The sequence below is a fragment of the Vipera ursinii genome (assembly GCF_947247035.1).
Source record: "Vipera ursinii genome assembly, chromosome: 3".
In the NCBI taxonomy this organism is placed as follows: domain Eukaryota; kingdom Metazoa; phylum Chordata; class Lepidosauria; order Squamata; family Viperidae; genus Vipera; species Vipera ursinii.
The window spans coordinates 94,366,969-94,380,925 of NC_139516.1; the positions used below are offsets into that span (position 1 = coordinate 94,366,969).

The following is a 13,957-nucleotide window of genomic DNA, read 5'->3' on the forward strand; positions in this document are numbered from 1 at the left end:
CTACAAGAGGTCTCCATCTGGAGAAGTGTTTGAAGCGAGTTGGTTCTAGGAATTGATTAGGAGATGGTTTCTCTGTCTCCTTGATATTTGTAGACAGGCAGACAATCTGGAAGGTCATTTTCTTGCCCTGTCTGAGCAATTTGTTAGGTGCTTGAGGTCAAACATCATTATCTTGATCTGGGTCTAAAAGCTTGTAATGTTCTGGTTTTTCTGACGTCTGGCTATCTGGACGAGCCAAGAATTCAGAACTTTTCAACCAGATTGATTCTGCCAACTGTGACGCAGGAATGGACTGTGTAGCCTGGTCCTCTGGATTCTGATGGGTTGACACACTGTTCACGATTTGAAGACTTTCTGATCCTTTCTACTCTATTGCTTACGTAGACATAGAAGCGTCTGCTTCGGTTGTGGATGTAGCCTAACATCACCTTGCTGTCTGTGTAGAAGTTGGTGGATTGTAGCTCAAGATCTATTGTTTTTGTTATCAGGCCTGCTATTTCTACAGGCAAAATGGTGCCGCAGAGTTCTAACCTAGGTACAGTGTGACCTTGTTGTGGTGTTAGTTTTGCAGCTCTTTCTTCGTTGCACCGACAAGTGAAATGGGAACATACATGCACTATACATGGATGCTTTGGAGGCAACTTAGGGATCTGCACTATGTCTCCCACTCTTGCTTGTGCTCTGATGGAAGCGGCTTGTCCCAGTCTGTGGCATCTGGGGAGAGTGCATGCAGAAGAAGCTTCACTTGGACTGTTATGGGTGCTGCAAAACCTAGAGGGTCAAACAAACTATTCACCGTTGAAGGCGGTGTCCTTTGCCAGAATTCTAAAGGTGAAGGCATCCTTCAAGTGCCAACACAAAATGAGACTGTGTTGGATAAGAGGGTCATCTGTGCCAAATTTGAGATCCTGTAGACCCTAAGTGTGGTCTTCAGGATTGAAGGCTTCCAACACTTCTTCACTGTTGGATGCAATTTTCTGCAGCCTAAGATTAGCTGCTGCTGACACCTGGCATGTCCTTTTTAATAGATCTATGGCTTCTGCTGGAATGGGTACAGGTTTTAGGCGGTCATTGTAGAAATCTCACTCTACGAAGCATCTGCACCGTATTTGGCTTCACCTATATGGGCGGTGTGTTGCAGGATGTAGTTAGTGATTGCAAAGGAAGCCGGCCTAAAAGACGTGCACTCACATTCTGTATTCTGTGAACTGCTGGCTGTGTTGGTCATCGCTGAACCACAGGAAGCGCAGGTAATTGTGATGATCTTCCCTGATGTAGATTGAATAAAACATCTGCTCGATGTTAGCCATGACTGCTACGGCTTCCTTTCTGAAGTGGATGAGCACGCCGAGCAGACTGTTGGTGAGGTCAGGCCCTGTGAGAAGGACCTTGTTCAAAGAGATGCCTTGGAACTGCGCACTGGCATCGAAGACTGTTCTTATCTGACCTGGCTTTTGTCAGTGGTACACTCCAAAGAATGGTAGATACCAGCATTCTTCATCTTTCTTCAGTGGTGGGGCAAGCTTTATGTGTCCGCTCTGGATCATCTTTTCCATGAACTCTACCAGATGAGCTTTCATTTCGGGCTTTTTGTTTATGATTCTCCTCAGACTGTTGAGGTGAGAGAGAGCTTGCTCATGATTGTGAGATAGGCACTTCCTGGGTATATGGAAAGGTTGTGGGGCTACTCAACTCCCTGTGGCATCCTGCAGGCATTCCTTGTCCATGAGCTCTAGAAAGTCTTGGTCCTCTATCGACAAGGCCACATCATTGTTGTCTTTGCTGATCTGGAACACTGTCTCTCCTAAAACGGGCTTGGATGTTGAAAATGTAAAGTGTTTTTGGCGTGGTTTCATGTGGGATGCTCTCCCGTTACTAAGAATGTTAGTCACTGAGATGTTCACTTAGGTTGGAGCTTGCAGCCGATTGACACAGACCATTTCTCAAATGACCCATCCAAGTTCCATCTTAGCAGCCACTGGGACACCTGGTGGGCCTCTGACCCTTTCATCAGAACCAATGGACTCAGGGGCATCTCATCCCAACATAAGTAGGATTTCGGCTTCGTAATCTAGGGGAGGGATTTGATCACCTATGTGCGATGGTGAGGTATGTTTCTTGCCACTTCCGGTGTTGGAATTTCACTGCAATCATCTGGTGAGGCATCCCATTCTGGCAATGCCAACTGTAGGAACTGTGAACTCCCATCTAACAACTGGATGTGGAGTTCAGTGACTTTCCTCCCTGCCGTGCTCTTGTCACACAGTGCACGTTGTGAAAGGCATTTCTTCACTTGGGGATGCACTTGGTAATGGTGAGTCACTACATACTGACATGCAGATGACCTTGGTGGGCATCTCTAGGCACTCTTTGGAGCCATGCTGGGGCTCCTTGGTTGAAAGAGGAGTAGAAGTTGCTTGTAGTAGCTGCTCAGACTCTGGATGCAGGGCTCCCGGGTGCTTATCACTCTTGCTTGGGTGACACTTCCCCTTAGCTGCTCAAGCTTTGGCTGCATGTTCTGTAGACTCACAGCATTTGAAGCAGACCTTGTACTCACCCAAATCCAACCTTCTTCTCCAGGATGTTGGAGGACCCATTGGTTCTGTGTAGGATTTGCCATCAGGCTGGGTTGTTACAGTGTTGAGGTCATCAGGAGCACGATCAGTGGCTTCTCAGTGATCCTCATAAGCATTGCTCCCAAGAACAGGGGAATGTGGAACAGACGGCTGGCAGTTTTCCTCAGAGTACTCGCCGAAGCGATCTTCTTCCCACAACTCTTCTTGGGTTTGTTATCTTCGTTGCTGATCCATCTTCGAATCGCCTTGAAGATTTGGCCAGAATTCTTTTGCCTTCACATTGAGCTGAGGAAACCTGGCTCCTAGTGTGCCTACCTGTTGAGGGATGATCACCATTGAGGATGGGCCACATCGGTTACCCCTTGCATCACCGATCTAGTGGGGGTCTTGTTCAGTTGGTGCGTTGTCAGCTTCCTGTTGGGGTTGGCACATCTGGTGGTCAAGATCCTCCTCCGTGGTCACTTGGCCTTGGGAGATTTGTAACTGACTGTGTTGCCTTCTCCTGTCCTTGACGTAGTACATTCTGGACATCCATGCAGGGCTTGACACGATTGTGCGAGATTTCACCTTCTGGTCTCTTGAAATTTGGCATGAAGTAGCGCCTCAGAGTGCCTTCTGTGAGGCTTCCACTCTTGCTGCCCTCTGCTGTTTCCCATTGACACTGTAGAAACTCTAGCCTGGCCTGAGCCCTGGCCATTCCTTCCTCATGTCTGGCTTGAGCCATGGCAATTTCTTCCTTTAGCAGCTGCTCTTCCTGCTGTGGAGTCATTGTCATTGCAGATGAACCTATCCGGTTACCATCTGTGGTTTGGTTCATTGGGGGTAAGTTGTGCAACTCTGGAGGGAAGGTCTCATGATCCAGATGTTGTGACTCTCTGACTTATTGGCACATCTGGTTGTTCAGATTCTCCTTCCTGTCCACTTGGTCTTGTTGGATTTATTTTTGACTGTGGCACTTCTGCCTGCTCATGTTGTAGCGTGTTCAGATCGTTAATGTATGCCTGCATGCGGTTATGCTGTTTCCAATCTCTAGCCCTTCCAAATTGTGCACGACGACAGTGCCTTCAGGCTCCGCCTGTAAGGCTGCAGCTCTTGCTGCTGTTCTTGCTGCCTCCCATTCGCGCTGTATGAACTCAAGCCTGGCTGTTTCAACAAAATTGATTTAAAAAAAATATTTACTGTCCAGAAATTCTAAATAGATACTTACTTTGCAGTAGATTTGTCCGGTCATAATCATATCTGTCCATTTTCGTAGTGTAAAAAAGGAGTGATTTCTCCATTTCAGCTAAGCATTGTTACAGATGCTAATCAATGCATGCACAATGGTTGATTTTAAAAAAGGCTTTTACAACCTGGCACGTAGCCAGGATGTCCTGCAATAAATTTTGAAGCTCCTCCCACTGACGAGATAAGATATAGGACTAACTAACAACTAGACTACATTTCCCAGAAGCCATCTCTTAAGGAAACAGTGTTTAACCCTTTAAATGCTAAATGTTCTTACATACAGTTCTATTAAGGATACAACATTAACCCTGTAAATGCTAAATGCTCTAACACAGTTCTTAATTTCTAAGCTATCTATATAATGGACCAGATGGCTATACATTGGTCCAGCACAAGCCCAGCCACTGAGAGATTATTCAGCAAAACTGTGATTAAGCAACCATGGCCCAGAATGGTGCCTGAATCCTCTTTATTTCACTACTTACTATCAATCTCTTTTTTTTTAAACTATGTGTATTCCTCATGTAGCATTTTCTGGCACTTAGAGGCAGTAAAAAGTGAAGTAGAGAAACCGATAATTCAACATCTATATGCTGAAAGGGTAGGACAACGTTAAATGAGCTTTTCACATCCTTTGTGTGTTGAAAGCCATCACAGAGATATGCCAATGTTCCTGGCAGCTATGGTTGCTAAGGGATGGGAAGTAGCAAAAAAAAAGAAGGGGGGGGAGCAGTATTAGGCAATCAGCACCTTCATCATGCAAGTTCATAAAACAGAGATTAACGCCTATACTGAGCTCTCTTAATTAGCACTGCATATCTTCTCTTACTGGCAAGGTCCTCTTCTTTTATGTCACATGAATGCTATAATTTTATTCCTGAAAATACAGGTACATGGTTCTAAACCCTGTGAATAAAACAAAGTACTGCTTCTCTTTGAAATTAAATTGCCTAAATCTGTGTACTTGTGTGCTTCTATTCATTTCTTTGACATTTTCCTTAAAAGGTTAAGTCTTTGGTATTGAAGGTGGCATGACATCAAGCAAAGTGGATTTTAAAATATTATTTTATTTTCATTCTCTTAAGTATACAGTACAGCTAGTCCTTGACTTACAACTATTTATTTTGTGACTGAAGTTATAACAGCATGGAAAAATGTGACTGATGGCCAGTGCTCACACTTACGACCATTGGGGCACAGTCACGTGATCAAAATTTGGGCACTTGGTGACTGGCATGTATTTACAATAATTTCAGATCCTAGGCTCATGTGATCACCTTTTGCAACCTTTCCAGCTGGCTTCCAATGAGGAAAGTGAATGGGGAAGCTGGATTTTCTTAATGACCACATGACCACCACTTAATAACTGAAGTGATTCACTTAACAAGCATGGCAAAAAAGGTTGTTAGCTCAGGTGCAACTCACTTAACAAACTGCCTTGCTTAGCAATGACAATTCTGGTCCCAATTGTATTTGAAATTGAGAACTATTTGTATACAGAGACGGACTGGCTCGAGCTGGTTTTGTGCCTAAGGCAGGACTAGAACTCACAGTTTCCTTGTTTCTAGCTTGATGCCTTAACTACCACTTGTTGTTGTTGTTAGCTGCGAAGTCGTGTCCGACCCATCGTGACCCTATGGACAATGTTCCTCCAGGCCTTCCTGTCCTCTACCATCTTCTGGAGTCCATTTAAGCTCATGCCTACTGCTTCAGTGACTCCATCCAGCCACCTCATTCTCTGTCGTCCCCTTCTTCTATTGCCCTCAATCTTTCCCAGCATTAGGCTCTTCTCCAGTGAGTCCTTCCTTCTCATTAGGTGGCCAAAGTATTTCAGTTTTAGCTTCAGGATCTGGCCTTCTAAAGAGCAGTCAGGGTTGATCTCCTCTAGGACTGACCGGTTTGATCACCTTGCAGTCCAAGGGAGTTGCAGGAGTCTTCTCCAGCACCATAGTTCAAAGGCCTCAATTCTTTTGCGCTCAGCCTTTTTTACGGTCCAGCTTTCACTGCCATACATTGCAACTGGGAAGACCATAGCCTTGACTATACACACTTTTGTTGACAGGGTGATGTGTCTGCTTTTTAGTGTGCTATCTAGATTTGCCCTTGCTTTCCTCCTCAGGAGCAAGCGTATTTTAATTTCTTGGCTACAGTCCCCATCTGCAGTGATCTTGCAGCCCAGGAAAATAAAATCTGTCACTACCTCCATTTCTTCCCCATCTATTTGCCAGGAATTGAGAGTGCCGGATGCCATGATCTTGGTTTTCTTAATGTTAAGTTTCAACCCAAGTTTTGCACTCTCCTTCTTCACCCGCAACAAGAGGCTCTTTAGTTCTTCTTTACTTTCTGCCATTAGAGTGGTATCATCTGCATATCTTAGGTTGTTGATATTTCTTCCAGCAATCTTAATTCCAACTTTTGATTCCTCTAACCCTGCCTTTCTCATGATGTACTCTGCATATAAGTTAAATAGACAAGGCGACAGTATACAGCCTTGCCGGACTCCTTTCCCAATTTTGAACCAATCAGTGATTCCGTGTCCATATTCTCCCTATTGCTTCTTGGCCTACATATAGGTTTCTTAAGAGACAAATAAGATGGTCTGGTACTCCCATCTCTTTAAGAACTTGCCACAGTTTGTTATGATCCACACTATCAAAGGCTTTAGCACAGTCAATGAAGCAGAAGTAGATGTTTTTCTGGAACTCTCTAGCTTTCTCCATGATCCACCGTATGTTGGCAATTTGATCTCTAGTTCGTCTGCCTCTTCAAAATCTTGCCTGTATTTCTGGTAGTTCTCGATCCACATGCTGCTGGAGTCTAGCTTGTAGGATTTTAAGCATAACTTTACTAGCATGTGAAATGAGTGCAATGGTGCGATAGTTTGAACATTCTTTGGCACTGCCTTTCTTTGGAATTGGAATGTAAACTGATCTTTTCCAATCCTGTGGCCATTGTTGAGTTTTCCAAATTTGCTGGCAAATTGAGTGTAGCACTTTTACTGCATCGTCTTTTAAGATTTTGAATAGCTCAGCTGGAATACTGTCACCTCCATTAGCTTTGTTGTTGCTCATCTTTTCGAAAGCCCACTTCACATTCTAGGATGTCTGGCTCGAGGTTAGTGACCACCTCATTGTGATTATCAGGGATGTTAAGCTCATTCGTGTATAGTTCTTCTGTGTAATTTTGCCACCTCTTCTTAATCTCTTCTGCCTCTGTTAGGTCCCTGCCATTTTGGTCTTTTATCTTGCCCATTTTTGCATGAAGCGTTCCCTTCATCTCTCCAATTTTCTTGAAAAGTTCTCTGGTCCTACCTATTCTATTGTTTTCTTCTATTTCTTTGCACTGTTCATTTAAGAAGGCATTCTTATCTCTTCTAGCTATTCTCTGGAACTCTGCATTCAATTGGGCGTATCTTTCTTTTTCTCCCTTGCCTTTCGCTTCCCTCCTTTCCTCAGCTATTTGCAAAGCTTCCTCAGACAGCCATTTTGCTTTCTTGCATTTCTTTTTCTTTGGGATGTTTTTAGTTGCTACCTCTTGTACAATGTTGCGAACCCTATCCATAGTTCTTCAGGCACTCTGTCTATCAGATCTAATTCCTTAAATTTATTTTATTTATTTTTATTTTTATTCCATTTATATCCCGCCCTTCTCCGAAGACTCAGGGCGGCTTACAAGCTTAGCAGTAGCCTTCATTCTATGTATATGCCTGTTTATTAGGGCTTTCACACCCCCCACAAGCGGTTTTATTACAGCTTATTGCCCCCAACAATCTGGGTCCTCATTTAACCTACCTCGGAAGGATGGAAGGCTGAGTCAACCTTGAGCCTGGTGGGATGCGAACCTGCACTAATTGCAGGCAGCTGGTGTTACTTAAGGAGGCATTAGCCCACTGCTAATCTATTTGTCACCTCTACTTTATATTCAACAGGGATATGATTTAATTCATACCTGAGCGGCCTAGTGCTTTTCCATACTTTCTTCAGTTTAAGCCTAAACTTTGCAATGAGAAGCTCATGGTCTGAGCCACAGTCAGCTCCTGGTCTTGTTTTTACTGACTGTATAGAGCTTCTCCATCTTTGGCTGCAGACAACATAGTCAATCTGATTTCTGTGTTGACCATCTGGTGATGTCCATGTGTAGAGCCGTCTCTTGGGTTGTTGGAAAAGAGTGTTTGCTATGACCATCGTATTATCTTGACAAAATTCTATCAACCTGTGCCCTGCTTCATTTTGTACTCCAAGGCCAAACTTTCCTGTTCTTCCAATTATCTTTTGGCTTCCTACTTTAGCATTCCAATCCCCCATGATGATAAGGACATCATTTTTGGGTGTTAGTTCTATAAGGTGCTGTAGGGCTTCATAGAACTGGTCAATTTCATCCTCTTCAGCACTGGTGATTGGGGCATAGACTTGGACTACTGTGATATTGAATGGTTTGCCTTGGATTCGAACTGAGATCATTCTGTCATTTTGAGGATTGTATCCCAGTATTGCTTTTCCTACTCTTTTATTGACTATGAAGGCTACTCCATTTCTTCTGAGGGATTCTTGCCCGCAGTAATATACCTGATGGTCATCTGAATTAAATTCACCCATTCCTGTCCATTTTAGTTCTCTGATACCTAAGATGTCGATGTTTAGTCTTGTCATCTCTTTTTTGACCACGTCCAGCTTTCCTTGATTCATGGATCTTACATTCCAGGTTCCTATGGAGAAAAAATCTTTACAGCATCGGACTTTCCTTTCACCACCAGACACATCCACAGCTGAGCGTCCTTTCGGCTTTGGCCCAGTCGCTTCATTCTTTCTGGCGCTACTAGTACTAGCCCTCTGCTCTTCCCCAGTAGCATATTGGATGCCTTCTGACCTGAGGGGCTCATCTTCGAGCATCATATCGTTTTGCCTTTTGGTACTGTCCATAGGGTTTTCATGGCAAAGATACTGGAGTGGGTTGCCATTTCCTCCTCCAGTGGATCATATTTTGTCAGAACTCTCTGCTATGACCTCTCCGTCTTGGATGGCCCTGCACGGCATAGCTCATAGCTTCATTGAATTACGCAAGCCCCTTCGCCACGACAAGGCAGTAATCTATGAAGGGGTAACTACCACTACTGTGCACCAGTAATTTATTTTTCTATCACATTACAGTCCTGCTGTAACTTTTCAGAAGTCTGAAACATATCTCCAAGGTGTTCTTGTTTAATTGTGGCCTTGGGACCCAGGTTGCATATTTTTGTACTCCCAGCCAAGGAGCTGATTGGCTGACTTGGCCTAGTCACTTCTAACCGACTTCATGTGGTGGCAATACAGTATGTGTGGGTATATTAGGAGAAAACCCCATGTAAGTTGTCTCCAGCTTGGAAGCCAGAACAAAAAAGCAATGATTACTGCATAAATAGGTAAACACAAAAAGACCTATTGGCAATTATTATGTGTTGCAATCTGATTTAATTAGACTGATGTCTAACTATTTTGTCTGGTTATTTTTTAGAGTACAAATTGAATTCTACATGAACGACAATACCTTTAAAGAGAGGCTAAAACTATTTTTCATCAAAAACCAAAGATCAAGTAAGTGCTTTATACTTACATATGGGTAACAGATATTTCTCCCAATAATTAGTGCCTGATGACTGCATGAAATGGGTACATATTACATCTACTGGGATTTATGCACACCCGGGGAATTCAGGGATCTGACAATCAGTGTTTTGTTCTACTTGTTTCTCTTCAGTGCTTTATTTGAAGACAAAGGGAATGGCCTACTGTACTGCAAATGTTACACTGCGGATGTCTTAGATACAATTAATAGAACAATGTTCTCTTCCACCTCTCAAATACAATTTTCCTTTCTTTTTTATTTTTAACCCTTTCTTTTCCCCTTCACACTACTGTCTTGATTCAGAAATACAGTTACTATGTCCTGTCCCAAAAATGAGGGGGCACTTCATAGGGAGCTTAATTTCCATTTATTATCTATTAATTTAGCTATGTAATTTAAGTTATTTGTGCACATAGCTGAATGCTAAGCAAGGCTGCCTTTAAACAGAGGGTCATCTAATTGGCACTTCATTACTAAAGGGTATTTTTCTATCCATGTTTGTTGTTTTCAAGGGATTCTGGTGATTATGTGAGGGGAAATAGAAGGACTTATAATGATGAAAATGTTGGGAAAATCACACTACTGAAAATAAGTGATTTTGCTACCAAATTGGTATTGTGATTTGTGGGGGTCAATGTTGCTGAGTGCCAAGATGGGAGCCCACTTCTACATTTAACAAAACATGTTTAATCTCAGTAACCACAGCTTTAAACAGTGGTTTGAGCTAAGTAGGATTGATATTAACTTTAATCTAGATTTAATGCAAATTGTAGATTTCAAAAGGAAGAGGATATTTGGAGAAGAAAAGAGAAGAAAAACTTTGTAAGTGCAGCTGGTGAGCTCTGATTTAGAATGGGTGTGAGATCAAGGAAAAGGCTGATGTACCATAACTTACAACAATAATAATAATAAAGTTGGAAGGGACCTTGGAGGTCATCTAGTCCAACCACCTGCTCAGGCAGAAAACCTCGGCAGCTCATCTTTTGATGCTTAATGTATAGTGTGAACAAGAAATTTTGACTTAATTTAAACATTATTATAAGAGATGCCAGAATGTAATTAATGTAAGTGTAGTTAAAATCATAGTCCAGAGGTTCTCAAACATTACAGTACTGTGACATATGAAAATGACAGATGAGTCTATCCAACCCCCCTCACGAATAAAATAGTAATTTCATTGGGACAAAACAGAAAATCCAGTAAATGATACGTAACAATCATTATGCTTTCACAACAGGGATATGTTTTATCAGGACTATCTGAACATTCATCTTGGGCTTTCATCACCCAACAAAAATGCTTCTGTTTTGAGAGGTTAGGAATATAAAATAACAGCTGAAAACGGTTAATACAGTTTGTACAATTCTGCTGTGGCCTTGTTGGACCAGGAGGAAGAAGAGGAGAAGGAAGTAGAGCCATGGGTATCTTGGGATCAGAGTCCTGGAGAAGGTGATTCTAGCAATGTGAAGCCAATGACTTCACTGTGGGTAGGGCAGATCCAGCAAGCCCCCATGACTCCCTACTGGGACTCTGATAGCCTCTCAGCCACCCTGTCTTAAGCAGAGGCGTGCTTCAAAGATACAAAAACAGAGGGTGGAAGTCTGCAGGTTAGACTGATTGGCCAAAAAGCAGGCCAGCAGATGAATAGACTGTATTTTGATAGAACTTGGCTTGGTTTATTGAATGATCTCCCTCCCTGACTCTAAAAACAACTTTTAAAGTCCTAGTTTTCTCATGGTTACTTGTCATACTGTGCTTAGAACTCTCAATTACACATCTCTTTATCTCTTTTTTAAAAACCATGGAATCCTTGCTTGTTTGTTGGAGACCTGGTCTCAACCTGTACCAGCCTGTGACTATCTTTACAGTTGCCGTCTTCAAATATTAGTAAAAGGTTCTTTTTTCTTCTTCTTCTAGAGGTTTTGCCTGAGCTGGCCTATCTCTGACTGTGGCAGGTATCCAGCTAACTATATTATTGCCTGGCATAGAAAAAACATTAGTACTAGCTAGCATGAAAACATACACCAATCATTGCAGTAGGTGGCTAATTAGTCAAATGGATCCATGGATTTAGCAGTTTCTCAAAGCCTGTCACTTCTGATGAATGACAGGACTTCCACTTTCCTAGATAAACTGTTTTTTTTTTAAAGTGCTTCCTGTTAAATTGTTAACAACATCCTGGGCAGTCACTTGTTGTGATTTGGGAACGTTTTTGCTTAGCATATTGCGAACTGGATGGATATAATCTACACAAATATTTTGACTATATCTATAATTAACATGAACAAACTCATCTTTTAACTGGAGTTGATAAATTAACTTCAGAGGTCTGCTTCATATTGTAGTTAAACCTAAGCATGGTATGCATTGATTATAGCATGTTAGTGCAGATGTAACACATTGAGAAAAGAAAAAAAAGTGAGAGATACACTTCCTAATAGAATGGTTGACCAAGATGTTATATATTATCCAGCCTTTGAAACTTGAGATTGTATATATGGATTTTTAAAAAATCATTCTAGACATTACCAATTGATTTATCTATGTTATATATTTTGATCCTATTTTCCTTCATTTTTCTTTACTTTTCTTGCAAAATTTTATTAATATGAAACTTGGTTGACTTCTGGTCAACCATGAAATAGTTTACTGAATTTTTTAATGTTTAAAAATGTTTGCTAATATTTAAGAAACTAGACTGAGATGTCATTTTAGGAAAGTTATTCAAGTTTTAAAATCTTTGGTTGGTATTTCACGAATCTAATACTCTTTCAGTTAAATCTCTTGAGAATACCCTGATAGCTTATTAGAAAATGAAAAAAAAATATGTTCATGGTGCTATCATTCAGAATTAATTTGCCCCGAAGAATGAATTAATCCAAATTGCTCAGGATTAATAGAATTAGCCAACTGAGACCTATAAATTGCAAAAATTGTTTTTAGAAGAGAAATAAGTTGGGGATTTTGTTTTGCATGAATAATATAGTTCTTTCAGGTTTTTATTTTAGAATACAGTATTAGCTACCTTGAATGTCTTAAGTAGAAATATTAGGTATAAATTAGGAATGAATGAATGAATGAATGAATGAATGAATGAATGAATGAATGGTTTAGTGATTCCTTTTAATGATCAGATCTTCTTGATTTCTGTGGCTTCATTTTTATATGATTACAGTATCCTGCTACTTTTCCCCCTTTTTTAAAAAAATGTTATGACATAAATTGATGAAAAATCAAGATGGGAATCTTAATCAATTAATTTATCTTTTATAAAACAGAAACAGACTGTAAGCAATAATTATCACTTTTTCCTTTTTCATGACAATAAAATTGCTGAATAAAATTATAATGGCAGCAAATGGAAATTTAAGCTAATTAGAAGGAAATGAAGGTTGATTAGACTAAATAACAAATGTCACTTTTTCTGATGAAGGTTGATGGTGAATACAGTATGAATGTACATGCTGGATAAATAGCAAGTCAAATAGAGAAGAAGATGAGATAAATGATCCTGTTAATCTGGTAAACAGACACTTTTCTTTGCCTTTTGATAAATGCATCAAGAGGAAACACTTTTCCACTACACAGAGAGCATGATGCTATAGTTGGACCTTTCATCAGTTTTTAGTGTGGATACTTGCTGAATGTCCTGTACAAAACATAAAGCAAGTCTTTTTTAAAAAAGCTACAATTATAATTCTCTGTGCACGGTAACCACGTGGACTGAATTTAATCCTTTAATATTACTTGTTGTATGCTCATACTTTTCTGTTAGGTAACTTTTAATTGTAATACTGTTATAATGAGGATATTGTTTGTTTACAGTAAAAATAAGTACATTCATCAGTCAGTGTATAGAAATAGATTAAACAGATTAAACAATATGGTTTATTGTTGGTTCATTTGTAAACCGATGCTTATGTGAATAATTTCCCTGATTCCAAAGGAATTTTTACAGATATGTTTATTTTGTTTACTTAAATCTGTAGCTTACCGTATTTTCTGGCATATAAGACGACTTTTTAACCCATGAAAATCTTCTCAAAAGTTGGGGGGTCGTCTTATACGCCGAGTCGTCTTATACGCCGGAATATAGTACATAAATCAATCGAGCGTCCCCGTTCGTGCAAAGCAACTTCAAGCCTCCTTAGTCCAGTCCCCCCTCCTACGTGACTCTCCCTTCCCACCCCCAAGAGCCTCTAAGCCCCTTCCCCTCCCCCTTGCAAATGCCAGACCCCGGGAGCGGCAGGAAGCCCCTCACCCTCACCCAAGCGGCATCTGAGCATAAGCAGAGTGTGCCCTGCTACCTGCTATTTCTCCCAGCAATTGTCTTCTACCCCTGCAGGAGGACCCTGGGTAGAGGGGGCAGCATGTCAGCCCAGCAGGCCCAACATTCAGCGGGGCCTTGAGACCACTCACTGGCGATCCGGCAGATGCCCGCATCCGGCCTCGCAACCAGCCACAAAAGCCCGCGCCCGGCTTTCCTTCCCCCCACCCTCACCTGGCTATCGGTTCCTGGGCCCCGGCCCCAGCCGTGGGTCAGCTCGCCAGTG

At 41.5% G+C, this 13,957-nt stretch overlaps 1 protein-coding gene across 4 annotated transcripts in view; it reads left to right on the plus strand.

Moving 5' to 3' along the window:
* The window catches only part of KCNT2 (potassium sodium-activated channel subfamily T member 2), a 267,504-nt gene that overhangs the window by 97,525 nt on the left and 156,022 nt on the right, over positions 1 to 13,957 (plus strand). For all 4 annotated transcript variants that reach the window (XM_083358889.1, XM_083358890.1, XM_083358891.1 and 1 more), the window contains exon 2: positions 9,294 to 9,373. In XM_083358889.1, the coding sequence (XP_083215015.1) occupies positions 9,294 to 9,373 (80 nt within the window). The remainder of the gene's footprint in view (positions 1 to 9,293; positions 9,374 to 13,957) is intronic.